At 46.3% G+C, this 13,227-nt stretch overlaps 1 protein-coding gene across 2 annotated transcripts in view; it reads left to right on the forward strand.

Annotated features, from left to right (window-relative positions):
* TP63 (tumor protein p63) overlaps nucleotides 1-13,227 on the forward strand; it is a 100,413-nt gene that overhangs the window by 10,304 nt on the left and 76,882 nt on the right. The window contains exons 3-4 of one of the 2 annotated variants that reach the window (XM_058031109.1): nucleotides 10,255-10,383; nucleotides 11,120-11,252. In XM_058031109.1, the coding sequence (XP_057887092.1) occupies nucleotides 10,255-10,383; nucleotides 11,120-11,252 (262 nt within the window). Of the gene's footprint in view, nucleotides 1-10,254; nucleotides 10,384-11,119; nucleotides 11,253-13,227 lie in introns of those variants that run through there. The other variant, XM_058031110.1, reaches the window with a different exon arrangement.

The following is a 13,227-nucleotide window of genomic DNA, read 5'->3' on the forward strand; positions in this document are numbered from 1 at the left end:
CTGCATGATTTCTCTTACATTGCTTCCTCTTGGTGGAGGGACCATCCTGAGGTAGCCCATGTGGGAAGTCCTTTCCCTGCTGCCTCCTCACAGTGGCCACATTTGGGAAATGCCTGTCCTGTGTGCACTGGGCCAGCAGCAGCTCAGCACCTGCTGCTCAGCATGCAGGGGTGCCCAGAGCCTTCCTGGAGGCTGCAGCTGCAGCACACCAAGCACTTGGCCAAAAAACCCAGGAGCTGCTGGGCAACCCTGGCAGAGGCACGATCTGACTCCTTGACATGTCAAAAAAGTTCAAATCTCAGCAAGTTTAAAAGAAGCTCCACTCTTGGCCGAGTGTGTTACTGTCCTTGGGACCACGTGCCCTTAATACTGCTGATAGTGATATGATGCAAGCAGGGAAGAGGCTGTAGGCAAACATGCCACACTCTGAAAAGAGCTCAGAGCATGTTAGAGCCCCATCATGAGCCATCAGGGCCACAGCCTTCTGCTCTTTGCCCCACAGAGTCTCCACCTGTGTTACCCAGCAGGGCAGCCAGGAGCTCAGAGAGATCTCCCTTGAAGGGCCCTGGTTTGTGGGCCCAGCCATACTTGTGATGAACCCCTCATCTAGGGGTTTCTCTCAGGCAAAAAAATAAACAATTAAATAAATAAATAAATAAAGCAATTTTTCATTCTGTGTTGTGGTCTCTGTATTGGTGTGATGGAGGTAGACCAGTGAAAACTTACAGATGCTGGTTGCACTCAACACTGCAAAAGTTTGGCAGACAATTATTAAGAAAGTCCCATTTCTGTAGGAAATGCTGCAAGCTCCTTGTAAAAACTAGCAATGAAATCAGGTAAATATTTTTACTGGGTAAATGCTGCGATAGGAGGAAAAATACTAATGACCAAATCTCAAAAGAGGGGAATTTGATTTTGCAAGCCTCAGGAAGATGAGACTTCTTGCCATTGCCTCTCCAGAACTTTGCAATTTTCCTCATTAAATATCTAAAATCACTAGAGAAGTCCAGTGCTGAAGACCTGTCATAGCTGTATTTTTCTCATGACTGACACCTCCTGAAAATGACCTTACCCTTTTTTATTTCTGTGTCTGTTGCTTTATGTCTTTTAAAATTCCCTGGTGCTACAGAGATCTGAGCATCTGAAATGATATGGTTCCATGGTTTAGGCTGCTTTGGGCACTTAACACTGCTCCTCCAGGAAAGATGAGGGGTCTCCCCATCTTTCTGTGCAGCAGAATTCAACAGCAGAGGTGTCTGAGTTCCTACTGCCCCACGTGCCCCCAGGCACCTGCCGCAGGTTATTGATGGTGGATGAGTGGGCCATGGAGTGATTTTGGGTTAGGTACTGACCCCAGAGATACAAAAAATGGTCTTTGTTGTCTTCAGCTGTAGCTGCATCTGGACAGCAGAGGTTGGCATGTGGCAGCAGGGCTGGAGGCAGCACTGACCCATCAGGAGATGCCTCAGCAGAGAGCTGTGCTTGTCCTCTCCTCTCCTGAGAGGAGGATGCATCACTGCATTCATCCTGCTGTGAAACTACCAGGGCTCTCTGGCTACAAAACTCCTGTATCAGCTTCCAAAGTTAGACCCAAATACATGTTCTCAGCTGGGTATTTGAACGAGAGCAGATAATATCTAGTACTCAGACCAAAGAGATTTATTATTTTTTAAAGGGACTTGCAAATGTTTTGTGGCTTCTAGACAGTTTGCCTGTAAAATTTTTCTTACAACACTTATTTTTGGACTTGGACCAAAAATACCTCAGAATTTTGAGGGCTGGGCCTGGATTTCCCACTTGTGCTGCTTTTTAGAAGACTTTCTCACTTACTGCAGTAAAAGATCTCATCTCTGTCCAGCAGCTCTGACTCTTCCTTCTCCTGATGGGCACTGCTTCTCACCACCACTACAATAGGTTTGGGAAAGGGATTGACTGGAAAAGTGAGTTACAAAATAATGCAAATGCTTTTAACTGGTTTTGGGTTCAAGGCTTTCTTAAAATTGAATATTTACATTTTATTTTATTATCTAAATTTGGAAAGTCTTGTTTCCCTGGAGATGCACTAATTGTTAGCAAGTCTCTATGTGCTTTACCAGTTTGGGGATTATACCTTAGGAATGGAAGAACAAAGCTGGACAGGTCACCCAGGGGCTGGGGGTTGAGCTTGGGTGTCCTGAGCTGCAGGTTTGCATTCTAACCCTGGGCTTCTCCACACAGGTGGTCTTCTGTGGGTTATGAAGAGTTTGTACCCCAGACTAGAAAGCCCCAATTGCAGTGGGCAGGTGGGGGAATTGCTGTGGCCAGGGCTGAGAAAGGGAGTGGGTGTCAGGGCTGAGCAGAAAGGAGGGGATGTCCATGGCTGAGCTTCTGAGGATGGATAAGAAGGGGGTGTCAAAAGTTGAGTGGGAGGTAAGAGATGTCTGGGAAAGTTCACAAGATGCTGAAGGAAATCTTGAATGAAAAAAAAATAATAGGGTTTACGGTTATGAGAGAGAGTCTCAAATGCTGGTGGAGTGCTGAGCTGCCTGAAGCCCTGAGGACAAAATCTCTGTTATGCAAAAGTGGTCCCTGTTGTCAGGCTGACAATGATGATATGTATTAGCTGATTAGATGAGCTGTTGATAGGAAATGCAGCGGGTTCCTGCGCTGTGGAAGTTCTGAAATTGCTCAGCTTCAGGAAGCCACTCCCAGCCGTTTGCAGGCCCTGCAGGGCTCATTCTGGGAACCCCGGTGGGAATGCAGGGGCAGTCTGTTCCTCCCAGAGGGGCTCTGCAGCCAGCACTGGACCAGGGCACTCGTGTGGGACACAGGGCTGCCTTTAGGGGCTGCCACAAAGCTGCAAATGTTGCCTTCACTGCAGGCAGTCTTACTCAAGATGAAAGGAGATGATGAAAGGAGAAAAATCCCCCTTGTGTTTTGCAGCATGGTGAATTGGGAGGATTACTTTGTACAGGCAGTTTCACTTTCTTGATTAGGTCAGTGTTGCCTGTGCACTGAAGACTTGAGTCAAGAGCAACCAGGAAGCTGAACCATCCCTTCCTACCGCTTTCCATTCATCTCACACACATATGCCTCCAAAAGACAAATCTAAGTCACAGAGAGATCAGGAGGCACTGTTAGAGTAGACCCTAGCAGAACACTCAGCATTCCTGTGAGACAGGGCTCCTTTATTTCCCCCCAATACCATGCAGCTCACAGTTGAAACAGGGTGTGTGCAGGGCAAGCGCCCTTTGCCTGGAGAACAGGAGAAGCTAACAGTCCTGCCTGGTGCGTCCTTGACAGATGCTGTAGGACACCAGCAGTGTCATAGAGCCTTTGCTGCTGCCACTCCCTGTTCCTTCATGTGTTCCCTACATCTCCTTGGCTGTTGGCCACTTCTGAGATCAGGGTTCACCCTTCTGGCAGTCAGCTTCTTTCATTTTCTAATGCATATCCCTGCTGCCCCTCCCCATAACCTGTGCTGCTGTCCACATTTTTTTGAGAGAGATCAGATCAGTGAAATGTGGGAACTGGGGAAAAAACTGAACCATAGGAGAAAGTTCTATTCTGTCTCAAAATAATCCTGTGTTGACGTTTGCTATTCCTTACATTTGTCCTTTCTAGCCCATGCATGTGTCAGTATTCTCTTGGAGTTATTTTTTAGGACTGACACACAGGAGCAGCATTATGTGCAAAGACAATCTGAAGGGTTTAAAGAACTTGCTGGAAGTCTAAATTTTAAAATGCTAAACCTGAAAGCTCGGCTTAAAATCGAAAGGAGAATAATGGCTTGTGAGCTTAGTTCAGCACAACCTGCCTCTGCCAGGATGGGAATCAGTCTCTTTTGGGCTTGTGTGAGTTATGACCTTGGAATATGGCATCAGGCAAAGAAAGAAGCAGGAAAATGCATTCTACAGTGCAATTCATGCTGGGAAGAGAGGCTGCTTGTTAATGAAGTAGACACAGAAAAAGGTGCAGTAGAGGCAGATGAAATTCAACTGCAATCTTCTCCGAGGGGAAGATTCTGCCTGTCTCCCATTTGGCTTTCATTCTGCCCGTCTGTTTAGGGGGTAGCATCGAACCTGTTTGATTTCCAAAGGCCTCCAACCTTTGGGAAGGGGTTACAAGGGGGTGCTTCCAGGGTGCGCTCAGCTGGCTGAGGGTGGCTGCTCCAGGCAGGGGGACAAGAGCGCTCCGGGGAATTCCAGATGACATCGCCTGCCAGGCGCACGCCTGTCCCGTGCTGCCAGACCCAGCATCCTTCTCCTCTTGCACAGCTGTGAGCTTCATTAGGTACCGATGGCTACAAATCACTGCAGCGTTACAATGCAGAGCAGGGGGAATTCCAGCAGGACGAGGGCTGCCAAGTTCCTACAGTTTTAACGGCGTGATCTGAACAGGAGCCCCCTCCCCACGCAAAAACTAAAAATACAACTGACTCCAAGATTCAGGCATTTAGGCATAATGCTCATGAACTTTAAATCGTTTACCACTGCTTTTGATGCACTTCAAGGTGTAACTGGAGAAGGCAGGGACGAGCACGTGGATTGGGATTGCTGGAGCTGAAGCTGCCGACTCCTCTGTGACTTAAATCTCTATCCAGCTCATACCCTGTGGTGGCTGAGGGCTAATGTATTAATGTGTACACAAATGAAGGGATTAGGGGGTTGATTGCTGTATAAATTCATGAAGAAAGATTAGGTTTTCGTCTGGATTGGAATTCTCATTCTACTCTGAACTCTGTGTGTGTCTTAAAGCTGGTCACAGCATTTCTGCAGCCCCTTGATTTTCATTCCTGGGCATCAGCATTTTGGTGTCTGAAGATAAATGAAGTTTGGGAGTTTCTTAGTGCAGGAGGTACAGTGTATACTGTACCAGAAGAAATTAAGGCCTTTCTGAATTTCTCTATGTAAACACCCAAAATCACTAGTTCCTTTTAGAGCAAGCACCACATTGCAACTTGGGTGACCAAGGTTGTATTTATGGCTTGCTGACTAATGGTGAGTAATTCTATAACCTCCTGGTGTCTTCATTTTCTTACAGGTAATATGGGAGTAATCACACTATCTTCCTTTGCAGAGCACATGAATAAAATGAGACACATTAGATATCATTATTTAGACTTTATTAATCATTTGTTGGGTACATTTGTATAATGTGGAAGTGCTGTCTTCATAAGAACAGATGTTCTTCTCTCTGCATCAAGGTTTCCTGAGTATTCCACTAGTTTATTCCTTAGGGGACTGTAACTTGTGAAAAAAGAGAAAAATTTGTAGCTCACAAAGACTTCGCTGGTTCCATCTGCATGTCCACTGACTGAGAACTACAGGCCAATGATAGAAAATTGTACATCATTGATAGACATCTCATAGGAAGAAGCAGAAAGCAACACTGTGGTTTGGGAACAAACAGAAAGAAAGCTCCAAATAATTTTACTCATCCCTGCTGTGAAAGATTTTATTTTACAAAATTTTACAGTGTGGCTTTACAACAACATCAAGCCACAAAGTTCTGCACCCATAAACCATACTGATAGTTTCTGAGAACTTGCACACTGCTGGAGAAACACAAACCAAACCAGAGCTCCAGTTTTTGAGTGAAGTTATGGAGAAATGGAGGTACTTGGACCTCTTAAAACCCAACACAGCAGCTTCACTGAGATACCTTATTCATTTCTGGCTTCCTCACAAACCATGATATCACCCCAGAGTAGTTCAGAGTGTTGAAGCACCAAGCCCGTTTTCGATGAAAACACAAAGGAAACCAGCTACCTCTTGGTTGCGACAGCCTTTATTTTTGGAAGGAGGTTGCTGGACTCACACTTGTGCCAGCGGTGCACCCTGTGTCAGATCTGACCCCTATCAGCGCAAGCAGGTGCCCTCTGCCTTTAAGGTTCAAAACCAAGAGGAGAGGCTGGGCTGTGCATGCTCAGTCTCAAGCCTGGGTCTTTCTCTCCTTGGGAGCTCGTGCTTTTCCCCAGTGGTAAGTCAAACCTGGGTGTTTTGGTTTAAGCCCTTTCTAAGAAAGATTGCTTGCAGTGGAAGGTGGTATTTGGGGTGAGAAATGTTGCTGTGTTGCAATAGTTGAGTTGAATGGCTTTCTGTCATTGTTTCCTGGGGTGGTGAGTGGCTTTTTTGCTTTATCTTTAATGTCCTTAATATGAAGGTAGGAAAGGGGGTAATGTGGTGAAGAATGGAAGGATCTGCTTAGACTGAGCAGATGTGGGAGCAGAAATGGGCTTGTTTTCTCTCCACTTCACCACCACTTTTACGTTATGCTTGGCCAAGCCGTCAGGGCTTTGTTTCCTCCCATGATGGGACACTCACCTCCAGGGAAAGGCAACAGCAGTGTGGCCACAGCTTATGAGAAACAAATACTGTGCTCTTCCTTTTTTGGAAGGGTGAGTTGGTTTTGGTTTGGGATTTTTTCTGTAAATTCTGAAATGGAGTGCTGTGTGGGCACAGCTACAGGTGCGTGTTGCCGTCATTGCCGTGTTTTCAGAGATGTCACTCATCAGTGGTGTGGCAAGGGGGATCAGCTGGGGCACATCCCCACTCAGGAGCTGTAACACAGCTCTGCTGGGGCAGTGCTCGCTCAGGAGGCAGCACAATAATCACTGTGCCTGGGGCTCCAGCCCACCTAGTGAATTTGGAGAAGTGCTTTCACCTGGGCTCTGGGCTGCTCCTGTTTCAGCAGATAAATGGGAGCTCAGTGGGAGGGTATAGCTGCCTGAAGCCTGTCCTGGGATCCTCCAGCTCAGTGTGCTAGCACTGCACGAAGGAACACTGCTGCTCTTGGTGAGGTGCTGCTTCTGGGAGAAGACTTAACTTGCTATTAATAATCCCCTGGTGGTTTTTAAAGGAGGGGCTTGTGGATGCAATGTCCTGTTCAGCTTACAGTTTGATGGAGGCTGTAAATCCCCCTGTAGCTCCTGGTGCAGTTAGTGCTCTCTGTTTGTGAAAAGCATCCTGCCAGATTGTTCAGCAGTTGGTGTGAGGACCTTGCAGACTTTGAACACAGACAACCTAGACAAGACTTACTGCTATGCCTTGTTCTGTTCTAGTCAGTGTTTTGGTATAAGAGGTTGTGTTCAGTAGTGCTATTTCCTGTGATGGCCTTTGGGATGATCAGATGTAGGTAAAAGGGATGTTGTTTAATGCTTGTTAATTAAAAAAAAGCATCTGGTTCATAGAAGCAATTTAAGCAATGCAATCTTATATTTAAATTTAGGCACTCAACAGTTATTTTGCTGAAAGTAGAGCATTTGCTGATGTGAGAAAAGACAATTCACTAAAGTAGTGAAATTTATGCACAGATTTTATATAGGCTTTAGGTGTTATTTTCCAGTGGAAATTCTGATACTTAAGTATGTGTTTGGTAGAATGAAGCTTCTCTTTGTTGAAGGCTGTTAGTTAAGGAAAATAGCTCTAGGTTTGGATTTTGTTGAGACCACAAGGAAGGGTACAGTTTATCTTGCATGCAGCTTTGTGCTGAGCTGAGGTTGCTTTTCTTGCCTTTTAGCAGCTCTTTCCCATCTGAAACCAAGCTGAGCTTACTGTAATGCTATGGCCTTGTCACAGCTGCCTTGCCAAGGCTGACTGCCTGATCTTGCTGCCTTCTTTGGAAATAGAGCTGTACAGGTGGTAAAGGTGTTGAAGGAGTCTCTGTGAAAACATTAAGCAGTAGACTCCTTGGGCTTTGTATAGGGAAATGTGCCTTTTTGGTCATCAGGTAAAATCTGGCAATGCTTTTCCTAGAATCACTAAGCTAGGAGCTTGTCTGGCTACAGGGATAAAGATGCTGTAGCTGGAAAGTGCACCTCTCTAGAGAAATTCAGAGTTGTGTTTAGCAGAGGGATGCACCAGCTGTGTCCTTAGGTGGAGCAGTGCTTTCCAACAGCTCTGTTAGCTGCAAAGGTGTAGAGGAACAAACCTGGCTGTATCTGTTTATGCAGCTGGTATCTTCTGCACTGCTTGGTTGGGGCAGGTTTGTGGAATTGCATCTGAACAGCACCCCCAGGAGCAGAGCAGGCAGGGTGAACTGGGACACTTTGAGACAGAACTTTGTCCAAAGCTGGGGCATGCTGAGGCATGCAGGAACCTTGTTGCACTGAGGTTTTTTTGAAGGAAAGGTCTCTGAGAGAGGTCTGGTTTGGTATAACTCTTTTTTTCATTAATGTCAGTTCCTGTCTGTGTAGTAATGAAATGTGATTTTTAGTGTACAAGTCAAAAGCAGTTGTTATAAGCGGGAAATAATTGTTAGAAATGAGCACTTTGATGGTTTGAGAGAACCCATTGTGGGGTTTCTCTGCCCATTCCTGGTGGTCAGGACTGGGTGCAGGGTGTTGAGCAATGCCTGTGGTCTGTCTGGGTGTACAGCAGAGGAGGTTGCAGGGCTTCCCACTGTGCTCCTCCAAGGCTCGTGGTGGCATTGATCTGCAGTTTATATGACAGGCTTTAGGCCAGAGCTGTTCTTCTGGGTTTCAATGTGGCATTCTTGAAAGTGCCTTACCTGACTGAAAGGCTGAAAGGAGCAATTTTGGGTTCTTTGTGGGATAACTGCTGTTCTCAGAGGATTTGTGATTATTTTTTCACATGAAGTGTGAGCATGTGCTCCCATCTGTGAGGCAGAGCTATTACCCATGCATTTCTGCCTTTCATTTTTGTTTCTGGCTGTTTGTGAACTTTTAAATTATGCTGGAAGTTTTTTCCCTAATCACAAAAAGGATGAGGGACTGAAGTGATGCTTTCGCCTATTTTGAGGCATGCCCAGCACTGGCTCCAGGGGGCTTTTAAGCCACTTTTATTTCCTTTAGCTTAGAATAACAATGTGCTCTTTTTTAAGAGCATGGAGTTCTGTGGACAGCAGAGGTGAGGAAAGCCCAGCTTTTTGCAGACCAGAGTCATCCTCAAAATGAAAGAGGCTATAAAAATTCAGTAAAGAGAGCTAGATACCTCTATGACAGCAGCCAGAAGTAAATACTTCAGGAAAAGTGGAGTAAAAGCACTATAGTGTGATCCTGCCTCTGAAATACTCTTTCTTAATTTTGGCAGCTTAATAAATTAGGGTCTTCCATGCAATTTGTTTAGACCATTGTATTAATCAGGACTAATATGTGCCAAACCAAATATTAGTTCAAGTCTCTTTGGAATTCAGTTGTAACCTTGGCTCCTGCCATGGCCATTCCCCTGGCAGAGAATGTGGTTGTTCACTTGCATTGTGCTGAAAAACTCTTCATATGGAAATTTTGCAGGACACCCCCAACCCTGTAGCAGGAAAGGTGGTCACCTGCCTCATACTCTGAAGCTGAACTGAGAGTTTTTGTCAACTGCAAATATAGTGGAGAAATTCCTCCCACCCCCTTTACATCCGTCAAGTATTTTGACATGGGTCTAAAAGCTGCTGTGTTTGAATTTAGAAATTGGCCAGTGGGATGAGAATGTGCAGCTGTGGAAGGCATGAGTGCTCCAGCTCTGTCACTGCTCCTCTTGGGCCCACCTATTTCTGTGAGGCTTGTGGGAGCTTAAGGGGATAAAAATGGCCAAGGTAATTAGCAGATCTGCTGGAAATCAGTTGGTCTGGCTCAGAAATTGGTGGAGGTGAGAAGGCAGTAGACAAGCAGATAAAATCTGATGTGATTTAACTTTTCTTTAGAAAAGAAAACAAAAATATTATTTTATTATTAAAAAAAAAAAAGAGGAAAATAACCAAAAAAACCCCAAACCAAGCAAAACCACAATCCAATACTTAGTTCATGACCTCAGCTGCAGTGGCTGGGTGTAGAAGTCAACTAAATCATTCAAGGGCATGCCATTTAGACAGGCAAACAGCCTGGGACAGTGGAATCCCACATTGCTTAGCTGCTTCACCCACTGTGAAGACTACCTGCTTCATATGGGAAATTGATTATTTGAGGGAAAAGGGAAAATGGTTTGTTTGGGTTTTTTGGTTGTTTTTTTTTTTTTAAGAATCTCTGGGATTCTAATGACACAACATCCCAGTGGACTCTGATGGGTATTTAACTTACTGGGAAGGGTGGCCAAATTCTCTCCCATCTAAATGCAGCATCTGCAGCAGTGTGGAATGTGTGTTGTACAGCTGTGAATGTCTCAGGCATTCAGCGTGTCTCCTTTTTCACACAATAGCTTCTATTTATGGGTTTTCATTGAGCCGGACACATTAATTCAACTTGTCTTTTTGTGTGTGTTTTTCTTTTGGTTTGTTTTTTCTTTCTTTTTTTTTTTTTTTTTTTTTTTTTTGCTTTTGTTTTTTAAGGTTTGTAGAAACTCCGAGCCCTTTCTCCTGGAAGGAGAGTTACTACCGGTCAGCCATGTCCCAAAGCTCTCAGCCCAGGGAATTCCTCAGCCCAGAGGTGATCCAGCACATCTGGGACTTCCTGGAACAGTAAGTAACCCTTATGTGGAACCTATGGAAGGTGTTTTAGGGCAGGATGCCTCTGTAACTAGGCTGCTCAGGGATTGATTCTGGGGAGTTTGGAATCCTGTACGTGTTGATCAGCTATGGCTGTGCTGGTTGGACGTGTCAGTCTGTGGTGTCTGACAGCTCTGGAGCTCCCCAGAGGGCCTGCACATGGCTGTGGGCACCAAGTGCAGGGTCAGCAGTGGCAATGATTGTCTGCCAGGCCTCTGGTGCCTGAGCTGGCCGCTTCCTGTGAGCGTGGTTGGCATTTCCCCTCAGGAATGGGCTCGTCACTCTGTGTCCAGGCTGCGTGTTTGCCCCTTGCTGATGCCAGGGAGGCAGAGGAGGTGAAGATGGCGCAGAGTTTGCCCTGTCAGGTCCATTGGTGGAAAGAAAGCTGACTCTGTTCCCATTCCTGACTTGCCATGACTGACACTGAAACAATCACTGCTGTAAATCCTCCATGAGCTCTGTCTTTGAGTGATTTGACTCCTCTGCTCTTGCCTCAGAGCGAGTGAAGTGTCCCTCAGGGCCCTGTCCTGTTTGGGGCTGCTGTAGTACAGTGGTGAGGAGGGGGCTGCTCCTCAGTAATTCCTGACTTTGCCATGAGACTGGCTCGTGGTAATGCCCAAGTCCTGGGCACAGGGGAAGGGGAGGAAGGTGGTGGGGCGGTGGAAAACAGAACTTGGCCAGCTTTAACTCCATTACTATGTTTTTCCAGGCCAATATGCTCAGTTCAGCCAATTGATTTAAACTTCATTGATGGCCCATCAGAAGATGGCTCCACAAACAAAATTGAGATCAGCATGGATTGTGTCCGGGTGCAGGACACCGAGCTGAATGACCCAATGTGGGTGAGTAATGAGGAACTTCCTCAACCTTTGGGGGCAGAAGGGGAGTTTTTGCAGGAGCTCTTCCAGCTGCATTGCCCCAGGGCCAGCTTCCCACCTTGGCTGGCTCCTCACCTGCTCTTCTCCTGCAGCAGCAGTGGCAGGAGAGAGGGCTGAGGCAGCTGAACTGGCAGGAGAGCTGAGGAGCCTCTTGCACAGGCTGCTCGACCATCCCTGCACTCTCCCTGCTTAGAGCTAGTTTGACCTCATGGTTAAAATAATTCTGCGCACAACTGAATTTTGCTGACCAAGGCCAGAGGTTCTTCACTAGTATTTCTTCTCTTGAGGGTCATATATGAATGAAAACTTGTTTTAGACTGTAGTTGAGTTCCTTTCCCCTCCAGTTTCTTAAGACTGGAGAGTGTTTGTAATGAGTCTTGGCCATGGGTGTCTCAGGGGTATGGCTCAAGGCTGGAATGCAGGTGAGGCACTGGTGCTTGCTGGTTCATTGCCTTTGGCACTAACAGACTGGCTCTTTCTTAGCAGTAGCTCTTCTGAAGAGGCCAGGTGCTTTTCTTGCAGGCTGGAGCAGGAGGTATTTCTGGAGTTTGAGCTGCTCGTGTCCTGTTTCTGTTCTTCCTGGGTTTTGTATACTTTGGGGTAAAGATAAAGTGTAGTTTGAAATTTGTGTTGGTATCTGTAAATTTTGTTTCTCAGGATGTTTCCATCCTGAGAAGCTGATGCTATTTAATTCCCTGGCTAATCAACCACAATTTTTGATGTGCCCAGTGATGATGTGTTGGCAGTCTGTGACCTGGAGGATTGTGTCTGCAAGGAAGGAGCTCCTGGGTCACTCTGGTTGCACTCCCTGGTGACAGGAGGTTTGGCCTGTCAGTGGTGTGACTGCTGGGGAGGCTGCAGTGCTCTTCCCTTTCCAGGAAGGTTGCAAAGGGTTAAAAAGTTGCTTTGAGGTTGGGTATGTGCCTGGATAATGTGGTGAACTAATCCAAGTGCACAAGGAGAGGTGACCTATGTCACGTCTGGTTATCTTTTGATTCAGCATTTGCTGGGGTGCAGGCCTTCCATCAGCATCTAGATTTTGGCTTTTTCCACTATTAGAGCACAGCTCCAGTGAAATGGTATCTCCTCAGTAGTCCAAAAGATTCTCCATGTTTACAGGAGATTCATCTTTTCAAAGTGGACTATAAGGATCTGTTTGAACCATGTCCTCCTAAAAACCAATTCCTAACAGTTTAAAGGTCATTAGCAGTAACTTTCCTCCTTCCATACTTAAATCTGGATTTGTGGCATTGAGCACAAGCTCACCTCCCATCTCCTGTCCCTCCAGGCTGCCTGCAGAGCCTCGTGGTGGCTGCTGGGCTCACTGAAGGCCTGTTCAGTCTCCCCCTGCCTCAGTGGTGCAGTGAAACATGAATGGAAAGTCCCTTCCCCTTGTTCTCTCTGAGCACTGCTGCCTGGGAAAGGGGACAAGAAGCTTTCTCTATGCAATTACTTCTTGCTGATGATGAGCTTGAGCCCAGCCTTGCAGGAGGCATTTCTGGAGAGGCCAGGCCGCAGGGTGACTTCTTTTTCAGAAGTGTTTTTCACTGACGTGACAAGCTGAAGGGGGAGTGGGGAAATTCCATCCCATCCTCACCCTTACTGTAAAGGCAGCAGCTCGGAGTACATTAATGTATGTACATTAATAAATGTTCCAGTTTGTCTTCAGTGGAAGACAGCACCTTCTCTCAGTTGAATGCTGGACAAAAGCCTTCACAAAGCAAAATATGCACTGCAAACCTGTGCAAACAGCCCGTCTTTTAAAATGAGGAAAGCTCTTTTTACTCCCCTTACCACCACCACCACCTCCCTATAAATTTGCAAACATCCCTGACAGGTGACAACTCCCCTTGCAGAGGAGTCTGTGTTTGCTTTGCTGTTTCTGGGGCTCGAAGCGGCTGCAGCTTTCATTGGCAGAGAATGTGTAGCCTGGGGCAAG

The sequence above is a fragment of the Melospiza georgiana genome, chromosome 10 (genome assembly GCF_028018845.1).
Source record: "Melospiza georgiana isolate bMelGeo1 chromosome 10, bMelGeo1.pri, whole genome shotgun sequence".
In the NCBI taxonomy this organism is placed as follows: Eukaryota; Metazoa; Chordata; class Aves; order Passeriformes; family Passerellidae; genus Melospiza; species Melospiza georgiana.